This window comes from Macrotis lagotis, chromosome 3 (genome assembly GCF_037893015.1).
Source record: "Macrotis lagotis isolate mMagLag1 chromosome 3, bilby.v1.9.chrom.fasta, whole genome shotgun sequence".
In the NCBI taxonomy this organism is placed as follows: domain Eukaryota; kingdom Metazoa; phylum Chordata; class Mammalia; order Peramelemorphia; family Peramelidae; genus Macrotis; species Macrotis lagotis.
The window spans coordinates 287,573,301-287,592,951 of record NC_133660.1 but is presented as its reverse complement, the minus strand read 5'-3'; the positions used below and the strand labels follow the sequence as shown (position 1 = coordinate 287,592,951).

General features: G+C 44.8%; 2 protein-coding genes across 4 annotated transcripts in view; one reads left to right on the top strand and one right to left on the bottom strand.

Annotated features, from left to right (window-relative positions):
* PTGDR2 (prostaglandin D2 receptor 2) overlaps positions 1-13,141 on the bottom strand; it is a 26,139-nt gene extending 12,998 nt beyond the window's left edge. Inside the window, exons 1-3 of one of the 3 annotated variants that reach the window (XM_074231376.1) lie at positions 12,939-13,141; positions 12,749-12,836; positions 6,668-6,843 (exon numbers count right to left, since the gene is read on the bottom strand). The gene's annotated coding sequence lies outside the window, so the exon portion shown is untranslated. Of the gene's footprint in view, positions 1-760; positions 835-6,667; positions 6,844-12,748 lie in introns of those variants that run through there. The other 2 variants (XM_074231377.1, XM_074231378.1) reach the window with 2 other exon arrangements.
* Positions 10,836-19,509, top strand: ZP1 (zona pellucida glycoprotein 1). The gene is made up of 12 exons (XM_074231375.1): positions 10,836-11,024; positions 11,955-12,076; positions 12,527-12,881; positions 13,060-13,203; positions 13,744-13,931; positions 14,026-14,123; positions 17,074-17,201; positions 17,290-17,479; positions 17,558-17,705; positions 18,712-18,793; positions 18,969-19,076; positions 19,283-19,509. Exons 1-12 carry the CDS (start codon positions 10,856-10,858, stop codon positions 19,507-19,509), a joined length of 1,959 nt encoding a protein of 652 aa, XP_074087476.1. The 5' UTR covers positions 10,836-10,855.
* Positions 19,510-19,651: the final 142 nt, after the last annotated feature.

Here is a 19,651-nt window from a genome sequence, read left to right as displayed (position 1 = left end):
AAAAATCCAAAGAATCAGATGTGATTGAAAAACAATTCAACAACAACAAAGTAATTATATTGAAATCAAAGTTCATAGATTCCCTGAAATTTAGCTATAGTATCCCTTGGTTAAGAATCCCTATTCTAGGGGCAGCTAGATGGTATAGTGAATAGAGCACCAACTCCGGACTCAGAAGGACCTGAGTTCAAATTTGGCCTCAGACACTTGATATGAGCTATATGACCTTGGTCAAGTCACTTAACCCCAATTGCTTTACCAAAAAAAAAATGATCTCTATTCTCTAGAGGGAGTCAGAGTACAGCAATACCTTCATTCCACCTAAGAGTTGTTAATGATTCTAAAGAGAAAACAAGGAAGACAGATAAGCTCATCCACATGGTCCAAGTGGGCATTCCTGCATGGCATTATTCCTGAACCCTAGCCTTCTAGTTAGCAGAGGGGGAAGTTTCCAAAGCAGCAAAATCCTGGAGGCTAATGTTCTACCAAAAATTGTCTCACCAGTAACTCAAAGGTCAAGGGTTTGGGTATCAGGACTTCTACCAAAAGAATTATTTCCTGAGCTTGGAAAGAGAAAAAAGGTCTCCCCAAATGCACTTTCAGGTAGACTTTGCTTTCTACTATGACAGTGAGTTATTTGGTCTGTGTAGACCAGATAGGAAAGTTTGCCACTTTTCTAGAGTCCCAGGCTGAGGCCAGGCCACAGGGAGTGGCTTGAGATGGGCTAACTACTTTCATTCCTGCTGAAAAAGGAACTCACCAGAATGTTGGAGAGATAGCCCTGCTGATGACCTCAAGCTCAGTTCCTTTCTGAAAGGAGTCCAAACCACAGAGACTGAATGTGGAAGCCTCTAGACAGGGATGTAAAACATTTAACAACCAGCTCTTGGGAGGAGGGGGGATAGGGAAAGGAAAAAATAGATGAAGGACATAAATTTAATTTATATTTATAATATTTTCCTACCTTTTTTTTAGGTTTTTGCAAGGTAAACAGGGTTAAGTGGCTTGCCCAAGGCCACACAGCTAGGTAATGATTAAGTGTCTGAGACCGGATTTGAACCCAGGTCCTCCTGACTCCAGGGCCGGTGCTTTATCCACTGTGCCACGTAGCCACCCCTCCTATCATTTTCTTAAGTCTAGACAGTCAACAAAACAGTCAACAAAACTTCCCCTCTGCTAAGGAGAGGGCTAGGGCTCAGGAACAACGCCATGTAGGAATGCTTACTTGGACCAGGTGGATGAGCACATCTGTCTTCCCTGTTTTCTCTTTAGAACCAGATGGGTAGAAGCTCACATTGAAAATTTAACAATTTGCTCTGTGGACAGGCGCCTGACTATGGTGTCATAAAATAGTAGGATCTACTGAAAAACTAAAAGAGGGGCGACGAGGTGGCGCAGTGGATAAAGCACCGGCCCTGGAGTCAGGAGGACCTGGGTTCAAATCCGGTCTCAGACACTTAATCATTACCTAGCTGTGTGGCCTTGGGTAAGCCACTTAACCCTGTTTACCTTGCAAAAACCTAAAAAAAACCCCAAAAACTAAAAGAATTCTATTATTTACAGAATTTTGTTAAATCCTCTTTCAGTTTTGTGCATTGGTTATGAACACCACATGAAGTTCTGTGGTTAAATAAAGGTAATCCTACATCAAGTAAATGTGCTGGTGTTGGTTTTAGCTTGAGTGTTTCTATAGGACCCTCTTACCCACATTGAGGGAAACCTAGACTCCACTTGATGGCAGCTAGGTGGGGCAGTGGATAGAGCATCAGCCACGTACTAGTTGTGTGACCTTGAACAAGTGACTGCACCCTGTTTGCCTCAGTCTTTTCATCTGTCAAATGACCCACCACTCCAGCACCTTTGCCAAGAAAATCTCAAATGGGGTACAAAGAGGTGGATGCAAAAAGAACACTATAATTAGTGATTTTCCTAGAGTAAATGCTAAGTGCTGGAAGATAGCCCAAGAGGAAATGGCCTTTCAGGGGATCCCCTAAAATCATGATTAGCTCACGTGAGCCTCAGACTTAGGAACACCGGCCTATGGCGTATACTGACAACCACATATCTGCCAGCAAGTAATTGAACCAAGCAGGCTAGTCTAGAGGGACTCATCACCAAATTGGCTTCAGAGATGCATTTTTCAACCCTAGGGATTCTCAAAGTGAAAAGACAGACTACTGAGGGTCCAGGACACACACAAAAATGTCTGTAATGGATTATCGTTTCAGTGCTATTTCTATACTTAGAGGACCTCTGATTGATGACATGAAAAGTTGTGAACGACAGATAGAGTCACCATGATCATGGAATCATTCAGAGGTCCTCAAAGTATAGAAATTGTGTCAAAATAATAATCCTTTAAAGATCTTGTGTGTGTGTGTGTGTGTGTGTGTGTGTGTGTCCTGGATCCTTGGCAGTCTGTCTGGTGAAGCCTTCTCAGAATAAAAATCAGTGCATAAAATGAAATCCATAGGATTACAAAGGAAGCAAGCCAATCATTGAAATATACTTAGCAACATTGTTTTTTAAGAAGAAAACGCAGGTTCTCAGACCCCTGTAAAAGTGAGAGGCAATATAGAGTACTGGATAGAAAGCTGACCAGGCAGCTCCCTAAAGACTAAATTGCAGAGCAGGGAGGGTATGGTGGATCCTGGGAGAAGGATCCCTGATGGATGGGGGAGATCAGAGGCTTGGATCTAACTGGAGCGAACATTCCCTGGAAGGAAGTGAACTGGCTACCTGATTATTCCACAGGTGCAGGATCCTGAGGTCAGTTCTCCCCAGGACTAACAGGATGTTTGGTAATTCCCCATCAAAGGCAAATAAGAGTGGATTGGAATATGTGAGCCCACCTGGTGGGGCACCAGCTTCTCCAGATGTAACTGATGACCTGCTGGGTCATAGATCCAGAGCTGACAGGAGCCTCAGAAGCTAAGTGCACACCCTTATTTTCTACATGAGTCAACTGAGATGGGGTTGGGAAGGACATTCTTTGTTCTTTGGAGGGACTAGGTGACTTGCCAAAGTCACACTGTCTATAAGGAGCAGAGCTGGGCTTGGATCTTCTCTGACTCCATATTCAGGATCCTTTCTAACCTTATGAGGGGATTCCATCCCCTACCTGTCCCTGTCCCTGGACTAGAGGCCATCCCTGATCCTCCTCAGCTGTTTGACTGCTCACCTGGCTAAGATGACATGAAAGCACCTAAGTCTGTCCCTTAAGGAGAGATGGAGATGAAGCAGACCTTGTCATCTGCCCTGCAACTGCCCCTTCTTTTCTGGGTCATCTCCCACATTAAAACATTTATTTTTTTCTATTTGTATCCCCTTTTTTATAGTTGAGGAAACTGAGGTTCCTAAACAGGGAAGTGGCTTGCTCAAGGTCACACAACTAAGTAGTGGAGCCAAGGACTAGAACCTTGATCCCTTGACCCTTGGTTCAGAGATCTAACTTCTTCCTACTTCTTCATCTCAAGTCTCCCTGTTGCACTTTAAGCCCATGATCCTCTATTCTGGCATCAGTGAAAGCTAATCTCTCCTCCCCATAGCAGTTTACCCCACCCCTCCAAAGTTTGGGGGCTTGGTTGCCTTCTCCTTCCTGGGTGAAATGCTTCCCTGGCATCTTCATCCCCAGCCCCAAAATTGTTGACGTGGTTTTTTCCACACCTGCCAGAAGTATCACATGAGAAAGTTGTAGGAATGAGGATGTTAAAGGAAGACATCTCTCCAAATAAAGTTCCTGTTTATTTTTCCCCAGGCCCCTCAAGTTCCCCACCCCCGACTTCCTGGCCCACCAGCACGTACTCCCATTTGGACCTCTCAAAAATATGAATTAAGCAGTATCAGGATGTGGTTCTCATCTTGGGGGATGGTCTGGTTGGATATCGTGGGATCTGGAAGGAAGGCTGCTCCCCAGATAGCAGAGGCTGAGGGTAGGGCTCATAAAACTCATAAGAAGTTGGAATGTCAGAACTGGGAGAGACATCTCTTACCATAGAGGAGTTGCTTCCTCTCTCTGGATCTCTAAGGTCCCTTCTGGTTCCAAATCTATGTTCCTATGATCCTGACTGAGGGGAGATGAGAAGAGGAAGAGGGAGTCAGAGTCGGAGACAGCAAAGCTTCATGACAATGAGATATTGCTAGTGGATATTTATTTAGAAATCATATACATTTTGTCCCCAAACAACTTTTTACTGTAAATACAAACAAAACAGTTCAAGACATTGGGTATGAGTGGAAAATCGTTTGATGACAAAGTCTTCAGCTAAACTTTGTTCCTGTGAAATGTGGCTCTTGGTTTGTTTGGGTTTGGGGGGGGAGTTGGTTTTGCTTTGTTCTTGCAAGGTAATGGGGTTAAGTGACTCATCCAAGGTCATCTAGCCAGGTAATTATTAAGTGTCTGAGGTTGGATTTGAATTCAGGTCCTCCTGATTCCAGGGCCTGTATACAGCGCCACCTAGCTACCCCTGAAATGTGGTTCTTGATGCTAGCATGAGTCATGTTATCTTTCAAAATCTAGGCAGAAAAGTGAACTTTAGATCCTCGGCCTTCAAAGGATCTCAGAATCTCAGGTCTAGGCAGGACCTCAAAGTCTGCAGAATCATAGAATGGCAAGGGATGCCGGCCACCTTCTAATCCAGCCCCATTCCACCTAGAACAGATGGTCATGAAAAATCTGCGTGAAAACTCCCAACAAAGAGGAATGCCCCCACCCCGCCAGGCAGGCCCTTCACTTCGGGATGGCTGGAATCAGGAATCTGCTGGCGAACATTCAACAACTGGTTCTCTGGGAAAGAAAGGCCCAGAACACTTTGGTGTGTTTGGTCTGCATTAGTAAACATTGCCCTGGCACTTTTTTAAGTCCAGACCATAAATAAAAGGATAAATCAAACCCTGATTTGTAGTATTTGCCATTTCCAAAGCATAAATATTTATGCTGAAAATTTACTAATCAGTTCCCCAGAACCAATTCAAAATGGCTCCAATCCATTCAGAGCTCAAAATGTTCATTTTTCTCAACAATGAACTGTGATGTTTCTTTGCAACTTTCACCCATTCTTCCTATTTCAACTGTGAAATAGGAGCAACTATCACATTCCAGCTTGTCATCTCTTTTCTAGGCTAAACATTCCCAGGACTTTTAATCAATTTGCCTGAGTCAGTGAGGCATGCAGGGGGACCTGGGTTTAAATCCCATCGCTGCTCTGTGACCTTAGTTTTCAACTCCCACTACTCCTGCCAAGATTCGCTGTTGACTCATATTATCTGCATTAGAAGTCAGTCCTGAATGGACCACAGTGTTGATTCCATTGACTGGGTGCTGGGTCCAGGAATTTTGGGTTCTGGACATCATCAGGTATATGGAATGTGGGAGCCAGAGAGAAGCCATGGGAGGGGAAGAGGGAAACCCCTTTGTCCCACTTGGCTCAGACACCGAGCCTTCTGAGAAGTGACCCAAAAGTGTGACTTCTGGAACCCCAAGAAGGCCTGTCCTGCCAGGCAGCTGGGTAATGTAGTAGAGAGAGCTCAAATTCAGCCCTGGACACTTACCTTAACTACCTCAGTTTCTTCAAATGTAAAATAACAGCACCGATCTCCTTGGGTTGTTCAGAGAGGGAAAGAAGGCATTTAGAAAGTGCTCTGCAAACCTTAAAACAAACTAGCCATCATTGTTTTTGAGGCACTCCTGCATTTTCCCCAAATATCCCTCACCACCACCCAAGATGATATATTAGCTGTCTGACTAATGTTAGTTGTCTATACATACTACTCTGATGACCTCTCATGGACTACAACCACTCTGGACCTCAGTTTCCTCATCTGCAAAATGGGGCTTAATGTACTTTCACTATCTACTTTCACAGAATGGTCATTAAAATTTGATAGAAATGGAGTCGACTCCTCTTATTATTGCTTCTGGTCCTTGTGATTCCCCCCTACCCCACCACTATCTGCACTTTCCAGGTCTTTGATTCTCCCTCACTTGGACCTCTCAGTATATTTCTGTTTTTCTTCAGCCTCTGCTCCACCACCACTTTAAGCAGGAGGTCTTCCCCCCACCCCCCACTTCCAATCTCCCTCTTGCTAGTTCCCTCTCCTCCTTGGTTTGCTTTGTATACAATCATTTATCTTTATATGTTGTCTCTCCTCTTTCATTGTAATCTCCTTGAAGACAGAAATTATTTCCCTCTTGTCTTTATATCTCTAGCCCTTAGCACAATGCCCAGAATTTTATCAGAACACTATAGGTGCTTAATAATCTATTATTGAATGCTAGATTAATTTAGTCATTCATTCCCTGGACTGGTTTTTGCCCTCATTTTTAATTCTCCAGGGAAGGCAATTGAAAGACAAGGTTGAAGGGACCTTTGAAGCCATCCAGGTCATTGCCTTCATTTTCAGATGAGGGAACAAGGCTCTTAAAGGTTGGAGGGACTGGTTCAAGGTCACACAGGTAATAAGTGACTGAGCTGAGACTCAAACCTAGGCTATGGAACTACCAGGTCAATGCTCTTTCCAATCTACTACAGTCCTTCAGCTCTGCTTCCCAGTTCTGCTCCCTTCCTTCCCTTTTTCCATTCCATTGCTAAGACTTCTGGAGCCACAGGAGAACCTGGAAATCTGGTGAAAGATGGGGGGCAATAGAAATATAAAAGGTGGAAGATACCTCAATTCTGCCAGAGGCCAAGCAACCCATCTTCTAGGGGAGATGGCAGGGAAAGGCAGGTGACATGTAGCAAAGCTCAATCTCTCCAGGCTGCCCAATCCTGATTTTTTTCAGGAACTCAGTGGGATGTGGACAGAGATTTCCCTCCCAGCTCCTCATGGCCTTGATCAGCTCACCTGCCAAGAACAGATTTTGAAAATAAAGTGGTAGTCCTCTTCTGTGAACAGTATATGACCTTGGGCTAGTCACTTTTCTTCCTTTGTTCTTAGTCTTTTGTCCTATGTTCTCACCTGACTCGAACACCTGCTTTTCTATATTCTAAAGTCCTTTCTAGATTAAACAGTCCACATTCTAGAGTCCCTTCCAAAGCTTGATGCATCTTCCTTTCATAATAGCTTTCATATGAGGCGGCTAAGCGGCATAATGGATAAAGCACCGGCCTTGGAGTCAGGAGTACCTGGGTTCAAATCCGGCCTCAGACACTTAATAATTACCTAGCTCTGTGGCCTTGGGTAAGCCACTTAACTCCATTGCCTTGCAAAAACCCCAAAGGAAAAAAAAGATCACATGGTCAGTATGTATAAGAAGCAGGTCTTGATCACAGATCTTTTGGGTCTGAGATCAGCTCTTTTTCCTTTGGATCTGGCTGTCCTGATACGGAAGGAGATAAACAGATTGCAGTAATGTAAATGAAAATATTACTAAAAGAAAGTTGAACTCAGAATAACTGGGGAAAAAACTCAGTGAAGAGTCTGGAAAAAATAATCCTGCATATACAAATTTCTACTGCAGAGATAGGGTATTTGATATTTTGCTTAAATTTTTTCTTAATTTTTCTTTTTTTCTTGGTCACAAAATTCAATATGAAGATGGGGTAGTAAATGGCTGCCACAAAAGATAGCAATATAATGAATTGGAAAAAAATAAAGGAAATTTAAAATACCCCGAAATGCTAATAATATAACAACTAATTTCCAGGCATTAAAGGGAGAAGTTTGGGGTTGTTTTTGTTTTGTTGCGTTATTTTGAACATCCTGCTCTAACCAGTTCCCTTATTAGGGTTAGAATATTTGTATACCCAAACCACACACCATTGGTCCATTCGAGCAGGGTAGAGCATGGAGAAGCCACGGGTCAGAACACAGGGCTTTGTCAGAGCAGGCTCCAAATATCTCTCTGAGACTAAGAACAACATGTGTAAAGAGTTCCCTTAGATCCTAAGCCAATTCCAGCTGGCTTTCCTTCCCTTGGGGCCTTCATTGGGAACAAGGCAATAGTCCTTTGTACTTTCTGGGACCTTCTAAAAATTTGCCTACCAGGGACCTGGAGTGCCACGTTCTCTAGAAGTGTAGGAGTCCTCAGAATACACACACACATCCACACAATTTTCCCTTAGTGATGGAGACTCATTATCCACCATATAACTTAATCTTCAGGGACTTAATCTTGCCAGCCAAATCAAATTCACTTTCCTTTATCTGCTACTCATCACCTTTGGCAGACTGGTATCCTAATCTTTCCTCCCTATTTTGTTTCTATAGAAAAACTGATGACCCTGCCAAAACTCTCTACCATCATTCCACTTGCTCCTTTGTTCACACTATTCCCTAAACTTAGAACATACACTTAATATTCAATAACTCCCAGCTCTGGCATTCACTGGTCCATTTCTAGTGAAGTTTTGTTAGCCTCAGTTGCATATTTATTGATCAAGGGCCTTCAGGGAACAGTCCACAGTGACCTCAATATTTCTTTCCTGGCTCCAATTTGTGGTGGGTCATTGAATCTTTTCTTGATCATTGCTGTAGGTTCCAGAATGCTTTCAATAGTTTTATTTAGTAGCGGTCTTCATTACCCAGGAGGATTGTTCTGGAATGTATAGGAGTCTTTGGAGATAAGATAAAAAGCATCAGCACTTTTAATTTTATAAGATCTTTTCCTGTGCTTGCAGCCACCAGCTGGGCTTGTAGAGGCAACCTGGTATGGTTGAAAGATTATTGAAAGATGCCTCCTATAGGAAGCCTTCCCTGATCTCCCATCAGGGAATGTTCTCTCCTTTCTCAAATTCCCTTTAGAGTTAAAGGATGGTTAAAAGATAAAGAGATGAGAGACCTGGTCCCACATTTCAGTTTCAATATTTATAAGATGTAGGATTCTAGGTAATTCACTTCTCTGTGGCCCATGTGAGTAAAATAGGGACAGTCGTATAGAGTAGCTAGTATAACAAGTCTGAGCAGAACTGTGGAAGAGGGGGATTTTCCACCAGAGGGATTGCCATTCCAAGTTCAGGTTCATTCTGAGGGAGTCCATATCAGAGAAGGTCAAAGGTCTTTAGGACCCTGGTAGAAAAAGAGGACTCATTGGTGAGAAAGATGTGTTGGTTTCTGAGTTCCTCATAATCCTCCTAATCTTTTGTATCTTCTGAGGGGGAATATATTATCTTTTTCCCAAACATGTATCACCTTGATTGTTTTTTTCCTTGATTGCTTTTTAGGGAAACTGAGGACCCTGCTATTTATATTTGTAGAAACAGACACAAGCTATATTCAAAGATTACCCAAAATAAAAGACTAGGATTTTTGAGGTCAGTACCCCAAATCAAACCTGGTCTTGCTAAGAGCTCAGATACTCTCAGCCATGGGTTACCTCTAAAAGAACTATTACACTATAATCTGGTCCAATTTGACTTCAAATCATTCCCCTCCATGATGTTTGCATTTCAGCTGAACTGGCAGCTTCCCAAACTCAAAATTCCATTTCCCATCTCTCTGCAAAGGCGCAGGCTATCTCCATGCTCCACAAGGATGGGGAGCACTTCATCCTCACATAGTTCTGATACAACCTCAGTAGAGGCTCCACTCAGGAGATGCCTCCTATAGGAAGCCTTCCCTGATCTCCCATCAGGGGATGTTCTCTCCTTTCTCAAATTCCCTTTAGAGTTTAAATGATAAAGTTATCCTCACCCAGTAAGGAGTCCATAGAACAAAAGTTCCTTGGGGGCAGGCTGTTTCCATTTGGTCATTATTTTCCTGCAATTGGCTTGTTAAGTGGTTAATGTTTGTTGGTTTGGAGAAAAATACTTCCTAAATCTTAAAACATGATTTCAGAATCCTAACACTTAAATAACACTCTAATGACGAAGAATGTTGTTTGTCCTTTGTTCTTGAAGATGAGCATGGCATCAGCATGTGTGGAGGGGAGAGAGTAGAAAAATGTGCAACTCAAAAGCTTACTAAAAGATTTATGCTCAAAACTCTCTTATTGAACTTGGAGAAGTACCTGAATTGGACTTGAGTGGAGGGGCTCTAAGTCATACGCTAAGTCTTACTTTCTCCTCCAAAGCCATTTGGGTCCAGTAGCCAGATACAAATCAGGATGGCTGGAGATGGGACAATCAGAGTTAAGTGACTTCCCCAAGGTCACACAGCTAGTAAGAGTCTGAGGCCAAATTTGAACTCAGATCTCCCTGACTCCAGAGTTGGCGCTCTATCCATCGTACCACTTGGCTGCCCCATTGAGAAGAATCATTCCCACTTAAAAGTGGTCAGACCTTCTAATTTCGGGGAATCACAGGATCCTAGAGTTAGGGAGTCATTCGGCAGCCAACCCTACCATTTTGCAGATGAGAAACAGAACTGGAGAGAGAAGTCACTCTCCTGAGGTTGCCCAAGGAGAGGGAGGATCTGAGCGCAGGTCTGCTGTGCCAGGCAAAGCCCAAGATCATCAGCCAGAATTAGGGCTGGGTGTGGGGCCAGGACAGAGCTATATAGATCAGCACAGACCCACCCTCCACTCTCAGTTCTCTGTTTTCTGAGCACTTCCTCCTCCTCACAGCTCATCTGCTCTGCATAGGAAACAAGATACAAAAGCAATGAGTGGTTTCCTCCACCTCCCGGTGGGGACAAACCCAAGACCCCAGAGGTTAGAGACCAGCTTCAGGTGACAGACCAAGACCCCCCAAGGGAAGGAGACCAGGCAAGAAGGCCTCAACTCCTCCTCCCAATAGGGTGGTAGTTTCCACCCAATCCCTTTCTCCCAGCACGTGGGGGTTTCTCCAGGTGCTTCCTTTCTCCTCCTGAGCACACCTGCCTTTCCAACAGTCCATTTAAGCCCTGGTCTGCTACTCCCTTCTAATGGGCAGAAGCAGGTATGGGGCCTATCTCGAAGCTTGGGGCTGGCAGTCTCACAATGAGCTGGGGAACCTGTTTGGAGTTTCTGTTCCTCCTGGCTCTGGGACTCTGCCTGGATCAGAGGTCTGGAACCTGGGGCTTGCAGCACAGGCATGAATGTGGCTCCTACAGTATGCAGCTGCTTGTCTTCCCAAGGCCTGGTCGGGCGATTCGCTTCAAGGTGGTGGGTAGGTAGCTCTTGTTTGAGATAGTGCTTCAGTCTCCAACTTGATAGAATGGCAGCTCCCTGAGGGCAGGAATAGCTTCATTTTGCATCCTTAGTTTCCTTAGGTAGTTAAAAAAGGCTTATTGATTGGAATCAAAGTATCTGAGACTAAATCCTGGCTGGATAGGGTGGCCTTGGGCAAATCACTTAATCTCTCATGGCTTCAGTTTCTCTTTATATAAAATAAGGGGGGGGTTGACTAGACCTCCAAGTTCTACCATTCTTGAAAATTTCTGGGCCAATTGCTCCCTTTGTGGAAGGAAAAGGAAATTGGTGGCCCCCAGGATTGGAGTTAGGCCTCTCTTCTCTGTGGTTTATCAACCAGAGACTGAAGAAGATGGAAGAGAAGGACAGGGCTGGTGTGATGGACCCAGGAGCTTATTGGAGGCAACCAACCTTGCCTTAGAAAGGAGGGGATTTTCCCCTAGCTGAGGGTTCAAGCAGAGGCTGTATCAGTGTCTATGTGGCACATTGAAAAGGAGGTCCCTTCTTGGATATGGGAAAGTTGTCATTTCTAAATGTCTAGTACCCCAATTGCAGGCCTCTACCAGTCAAGGGCTGGTTCAGAGGATTCTCTCCCTCCTCAGAAAAGCACTCCCCCCCAATCCTACTTTGTATACTTGGCACATATATCTGAATGTGTGTTATTGTTCCCTATCCCTACCCCGTACCCAAGTGTAAGCTCCTTGAGGGCAGGAAAGGTTTCACTTCTGCCTTTGCTGCCTAAGCACTTGGAACATATGTGCATATCAAGTCTTTGGTTTCTTCAAGGGTATATCACCTGAGGACGTTGGCCCCCTAGTGAGAACTGTAAGGCTATTTTCATTGGCTAGGCCAAGTATGGTCTCCCATAGCTCAGGTTGATGGAGGTGTGGGTGTCTCTCTTCCCCAGATGAATTTGGGACCCACTTTGAAGTGACCAATTGCTCCATCTGTCTCCACTGGATCACCTCTGAGCCTCAGGGCCCCGCCATCTTCTCTGCAGGTTACCGTGGATGTCATGTGATGAAGAAGGTAGGCTGTCTTCTGTTCTGCTGATGGAGCTGGGATATGGCTGGGGCTACATCAGTCATGAGCCTATTCAGTTGGATAATGAGGCTGATTCTTCACTACAACTTTGGAACAGAAAATTGAGCTTGGGGCTAGGACCTAGGTTTGCAACACCGGTTATATAACTTAGAAATGTCATATTCTCATTTTATACAGGAGGAAGCTGGGGCTGAGGGGTTTATAATATCATAGATTTAGAGCTAGATGGATCTTACACACCATGAAACCAACTTCCTCATTTTACAGAGGAGGAAACTGAGGAAGGGGAGTGTTAAGGTAACCATTGTGTGGGGTGGTCAAGTAGTTACCATCTGGAGTTGGATTTGAACCCATTACCTCTGATTCAAAAGCCAGTGTTCTTTTCAATGTGAGTGTCCAGTCCCAGTCCCTGACCTGCCTTTGTCTCTACCTCAGGATGGTCAGTATCATTTACGAGTGTTTGTTGAAGAGTTATTGGGTACCCATGTTGATGAAGCTCAAGATGTGACCTTGATCTGCCCTAAATCTGAGCATCCCAAGAACCCAGGCACTCCTCTTCCTCATCCGGTCTTGGACCACCCTTCTCCTTCCCCTGCTCAGCCCCTTCCTCATCCTTCTCTTCCTCCTCACCTTCCCCATCCCCATCTTCCTCCTCACCTTCACCCGGACTTGAAACTTCTGTCTCGCCCATCTGTTGCCGATCACCGCCATCGATCTGCCCATGACCACCGCACCCGGTCTTCACCTGGAATGACTACCTTGTTACATCAGGTCTCACCATCTCCCCCAGGTGAGTCTGCCTCCATTCCCTAGCTTATTCCTGCCTTTTAGCAGACCAGCCTCTCACCTGAGGCAAGTTCCAACTCCTTCCCAGTGATGGACCTGCTAGATTGATCCTAAAATAGGAATCCAACTTGGTTGGATTAACTACTTCTTGCTAGTTCAAGACTGACTTCTTGTCATCCCAGGTGACCTGCTAAGCCAGGAGGAATGCCAGGTCATCTCTGGCCGTATCCCCTGCCTAGAAGGGGCAAGTTCTGAAGCCTGTCTCCAAGCTGGTTGCTGCTATGACAACACAGATACCAAGCTTCCATGTTACTATGGCAACACAGGTACACTCACATTCCTAAGCAATCCACTATTTTTTATTAGACACCCTTCAATGTTTTATTAAACATTGCCCTATAGGGACAAAGAATGCTACAGTTCTCTACTAACCAGTGAGCTTACCAAGATAAAAAATAACATATAAAATATTTATAGTATAAAGTTATATAAAATAATATGCAAACAAATATAAGATTTGGAGAAGCTTCTAGTAGTTGGGGTGGGGGGATCAGGAAGGAAAAGGGATATTCAGAGATTGGAAAAAAATTATTTAGGAGAGCCACCAGCCCCAAGAATTTCTCATTATACCAGGCTTTGGAGAAATTGAGCTCTAGGGAAAGACGACCTGAATGTCCATTTCTTGAACTCTTCATTCTAAAAACCTGCTGATAATGAGGTGAAAAGAAGCTAGCTGCCTTGGGCCAAGGTCTCACAGCTCTTTACTAGCAGAGTAAGGACTAGAGTTCAACTTCAAGTCTAGGCCTTTTGCCTCTCGGTATCCCTCTGACACTAACTTGCCTTGGTCCTCTGGCCCTCTGACCCAGCCACTGTCCAGTGTTTTGAAGATGGCCACTTTGTCCTGGTGGTCTCCCAGAATACCACCTCTAAAAAGCAGGTCAGTCTCAAGAGCATCAAACTAGCCTATGCCTCAGGTGACTGCACCCCAACCCAGAGAACAGAAAACTTTGTGGTCTTCAATTTTCTGGTTACCCAGTGTGGTACCACCATCCAGGTAAGGACGGAGAAGGCTCTCCAGGGGCAATGTGGCTACTGTGCCTCATGGTTAGGAGGCATTAATTTATCTTCTCTTTGCTTCCCTTCCTCAGCTGGTCGACAACCAGCTCATCTATGAGAACCAACTGGTATCGGACATTGACATCCAGACTGGACCAGAAGGTGCTATCACTAGGGACAGTACCTTCCTGTGAGTAGAGGAGATGGGCATCAATCTGGGGACTTCATAGCTGCTTAGAGCTTGGTTTCTTTATCTGTGCATTACAAGAAGTTTTATATATATATTCAATGACCTGAGTCCTAAAGAAATTTTACAAAGTTACAGAGAAGGGCCAGGAAACGAATTTTGGCCTTCATCAGCCATCATCACTGGCCTTTGTGCTACATCATAGACCCATGCAGGGGAGCTGAGAGTAATGGGGAACAGTGGCAGGGGGGAAGCCGGTTTCCTTTCAGCATGGAGATAGATATCTGGGTTTGCTCAGCTGAAGCTGTGCAAGTCTTGGTCGGGAGATTTCATTACTGAGAAACTGTAGTAATAAGCAAAAGTCTTCTTGATCTGAAAGAGAGGTATTTACTTGCTCTGTGTAGCAAATGGCCTTGAGGTTTCAGTATTGATAAAGAACATTTTGAGCTGGCCTCAGGGCACAGGAAGCCAAAGGTACAGATTCTACCCCCAGACCTTCCAGGGGGTGGTGGGGAAAAGCTCAGAAGTCTCTTTGATCAAAGCTCAGAGTTGATGTCTCAGCCAGATCCTGCATCCATAGAAGACCCCCCACTTCTTGAAGGTAGCTAGTCTCTTTGCACTATGGTGCAAAATTCCAGGTCCTCAAAGGCAACAAGAAGCCCACTACCTCCGAGGAGTATGGGAACCAGCTCTATCCTTATATAGAGATACTAGGTATGATGCCTAGGTTTTATTTTCTCCAAGAGTTACTCTACTTGGCTGGCCTTCAAGGGGCTTATAATCTAGCTGAGGGGATGAGATTGGGAGGGGGTGGTATAGAAAACTAAAACATTGAGGGAAGCAGCCTGATAGACTCGGAAATTTCTAGAGGCCAAGGAACTAGATTCAAATTTTGTCTTTTCCTCTTGCCACTTTAGAGAAATCACTTAACTTCTTGGTGCCTCATAAAGTAAAGGAGATGGACTAGTCTTTTTTTTTTTTTTTGGTAAGGCAATGGGGTTAAGTGACTTGCCCAAGGTCACACAGCTAGGAAATAAGTGTCTGAGGCTGGATTCGAACCCAGGTATTCCTGACTCCAGGACCAGTGCTCTATCTGCTGCGCCACCTAGCTGCCCTGACTATATAGTCTTTTAAGATACCTTCCAATTTCATATCTTATGGCCAAGCTGGCGACAGTATTATAGAAATTAGACTAGAAACATTCATACCTAAACCCTGATCCCATTTAGAGTTTCAATAAAGTTTTGTGTGTCATAGAAGAGCAAACCTGTGATAATGAACTCCTTAGCTCTTTGACAGTTCTGGTATCTTCCCTCCTCTATGTGAAACAGGCTTCAACTCATTGTTCTGGAACCCTCTACTGCCAAGAACAAATAAGACCTGGGTTCAAATCCAGCCTCAGTCACTAGCTGTGTGACCCTGGGCAAAGTCACATAAATTCTATTTCATTTCTCTCATCTGCAAAATGGGGAGTAACAATGGTACCTTCCTCAATTTTTGAGAATCTAAAGAGCTAACATTTGTAAAATTATCATTAATCCCTTTTCTTTGCAACAACTACTCAAATACTAAGGAAGGCTATTGTGTCCATGTCCCATTATTATAGTCCCTCCTGCCCCTATCACACTAAGTGAATAAAAGCTAGAAATAAGAAAAAGACAGAGTTACATCATCCAAGCCTGAGTCCTTCTGCCCCTTCCCTATAAAAACAATTATAATGGTCCCTCCTTCACAGGGTAGCTATTGAAAGGAAGGCTGTCAAATGTTAAGGTACTATTTAAATGTGGGATATTCTCCTCTCCAATTAATTGGAATTAGGTTTAGGGAGATAGGAATATTCTCCAGGCAACATCCTCCAGAGGAGTGAAACTGGGGAGGAACAGTGTGTGTGTGGGGGGAGGGAATGGGGACATCTACTTGAAAGTAAAGAAGAAACAGATTTCTTTCCCAAAGCCTTCTCTGGGAAGGATGGAAAGTAATGGGGGGAAAAATAGCTATTGGTTCTCTCTATCTTAAATCTACAAGGGAGGATCCTAGACTCAGGATATCCAGTGGAGATCTTTGGTGAACAAATGTCAGTAGACCTCTGGGTTGGGGGAGTAAACTCAGAGTTTCTCCTTGGCTGTGGATGCCTCCCTAAGACTTCTCTTCTTGCTTAGAAGTACTAGGTAGACCACATGGTAAGTAGTTCACCAAGTCTGATCAGAACTCAGAATCCCAGCCCTGATGCTACCGCCTATGAGACCTTGGACAAACACATTTCCCATTGAGCCTCTCTTTCCTCTCTGTTCAATGAGTTGATTCACTTCTAATTCACCCTAGCTCCTCTAGTTAGCTGGAGAGATTAAATCTCATTTGCTTTTCACATCAGACCTTGACAACTGTGGCCTATCCAGGTTGTTCTTGGTCCCTTTGGCTAAAATATTACAGGTGAGGAAACTGAGGCAAACAAGAAAGTTAAGTGACTCATCCAGTAAAGTCACACATTCAGTGCCTGATACCAGAATTGAACTTGGGTCTTCTTGACTCTAGGTCCAGTCTGTTGTTGGGGTAGAATTTAGAGACAAGGGATTATCACTGGACCCAGTTGCATGTCTACCCCAAGTAGACTTTAGGGACTGTTGTTTTCTGAGGCATGTGATTACCAAAGTCACCCTTGTAAGAACATCCAATCAGTCATGGTCTTGCTCATGGGATGTGCCTCATTCTCTCCCATAGTCTTACGCCCCTCAGAGGGAGGTATGCTTCCCTACTAGGTAAGGACTGGCTGCTTCCTTGGTGAGATCTAGCTTCCTACCTTCCATTTTTCAACCAGATGGTTCAGGTCCATTGGCAATGTCCCAGCTCCTTGGGATGATTTGGATTCAGCCTTGCCTTGTAAAAGGTGTCCAACCATCCCTAGGCTGTGTCTTCTGTCAGCTAACCAAGTGTCCATCTTCTCACCCCGCTACAGCCTCCAGGTACGCTGTATCTACAATGCCAGTGACTTCTTGCCACTCCAGAAAGAGGTCTTCTTTCCATCGCCACCTGCTCCTGTGCTCAGATCTGGCCCCTTGCATCTTGAGCTTCGAATTGCTAGAGGTAAAGAGAACTCTGTACTGTCATCACCAGACCCTTTTAACTAGTGTTTGTCAGAAGGCTCATGGAACCTCCCCGTCTCCAACTATAGATAAGGACTACAGTTCCTACTACTACAAGGAGGACTTTCCTCTCTTCATGATGCTCCGGGACCCCCTATATATAGAAGTACGACTCCTCAGGAGGACAGACCCCAACCTGGTGCTGGTTCTGCATCACTGCTGGGCTACCCCTAGCACCAACCCCTTCAAGGAACCTCAATGGCCTCTTCTATATAATGGGTGAGTGGTATATGGGAGCCTGGCAGGGTCTAACTTCTCAGCCAATCTCAGCTAAGACCTCATTGATATCTTTCCTAGATGCCCATTTGTTGGAGATGGCTACAAGACCCAGCTGGCACCCAATGAGGGTGCATCAGAGGCCCCTTTCCCAACTCATTATCAGCGTTTCAGTGTAGCCACCTTTACCTTTGTTGACTCTGTCTCCAAGAGGGCTCTCGGCGGATCGGTAAGGACCATGACAGGGGCTCTGAACAGAGATGAGGAAAGACTGCCTTCAGGAACAAAGGGACAGAGATAGGAGACAGAATGTTCAGTTTGGCTGGATTGTGGAGAGCAAGAAGGGAAAGGTGTATGAAGACTGCAAAGGCAGAGAGAAGTAGGCTGGGAAGGGTTTTAAATGCCAAACAGGAGTCTGTATTATAGAAGTATTGGGAATCACTAGAATCTACCAAACAGGATAGGGTGATGTGATCAGACCTGTACTTTGGGAATCCCCTCTGTCAGTCTTATGGAGAATGGACTATAGTGAGACAGGGAGACCCATTAGGAGGTCATGGCAATAGTTAAAAGACAGTGAGGGCCCATTTTAGGGTGTCAGATTTATGAGTAAGGAGACCAGCAAGAGAGATTGTAGAGAGAAAAGGACAAGACTTGAAAGCATGTTCCTGAGAACTAGAAGATGTGTTGGTGTACCTCACTTCGCTCTGCTGAAGCCCCATGGGTGACTGGTTCTACTGAAGCTTTGGGCCCACCGAATCCCTTGCTACTCTTCACCAGAACAAACATTCCCCAGTGATGTCAATGACAGTTCCAGGGACTATTTGTTCTAGTAGTCTGCCTCAAACTTCAAATTTTGCTCTTATGAGTTGACTTCCAAATAGACTTCAGTAAAAAGATTCACTTGTGGTAGCTTCACAGAGCCAGGGCACTCAAGGGAAGGGGTTGATCTAACTGGGTCCTATAAGGGGCACGAGTTCAGGAACAGATACCATGTTGCTTCCCTAAGAGGTGAATCAAACCTCCTTCTTGGACTGCCATCTTTGGCTATTGGCCTCTAGAAGATGATCCAAGAATTCACATAGAAGTGGCCCCTGCAGGACCTCTCAACTCTGCTGAGATTGAAGGATGTTGATACCACTAGTAACTACCAATCGTGGTATACTAACTTGAAAAGACACTTGGTTGTTTTTTTTTTTTTTGTCCCACACCCACCCATTTCTCCCTTGTCCCAGGTTTACTTCTTCTGTAGTGCCTCTGTTTGCTATCCCTCTGAGAAAGAGACTTGTAGGGCTGCGTGTCACCTGGGAGCTACAAGTGAGTTTAGATTTGGGGTTTTGTGGGGAGAGGAGTTGGCCGTGAGTGCCAGATCACCCAGTTTGCATGTGTGTCCCTTCCTTGGCAAGACTGCCAAGCTAGAATGCTATCCCAATTATCTCAGCAATATAGGGGCAGGGTACAACATACTGACCTCTGACTTCTCTTCGAATAGAACAGCGGCGCTTCGTAGATGGTCACAATTATGTGGAAGGAGCCCAGGACATTGTGGGTTCTCCAGGACCGGTGGGATTTGAAAAGAAGATTGACTTACAGAATAAAGGTGTGTGTTGGTGTGGGGGGTAGGTATGTAGACATGGATATCCCCTTTGTGTCAAGTGTGACCTTGGCAGTCCCCTCAGGTAAGGAGGTTACAACTTGCCCATGACCCTAGTTTACATTTGACAACTGTGGCCTATCCAGGTTGTTCTTGGGGTAAAATCTAAGGACTGTTGAATCTTCACTGGGACTTGTTTGTAAATGCTATAGCTTCACCCCCCACGGACCCTGACTCAGAGGAAGGATCTACTGTCTTACGACCCAACATCTCAGAGCCCCTTCTTTGGAAAGGATCCTCCTGGAGCATGACACTAAAATCTTTGTTGTGGGTGAGCCTCTCCCTGGGGGTCATCACCATCTTCCTGGTGGTGGTCGCCCTCCTTGGAAGGAACCAGAAGCTTCAAGAGCAGAGCAGGAAATGTGAACAAAGTCAATAAATCAGAATGTTGATGTTTTGCACTAACAGTGTCCTCCTCTTATTTGGGGTAGGGCTCTTAAACCTACAGTTTGCCAAGACCCCACAAGGCTTCTGATCTTAGAGGAATTCTAGGCCTGTGATGCCTTTCGAGGCATCACATT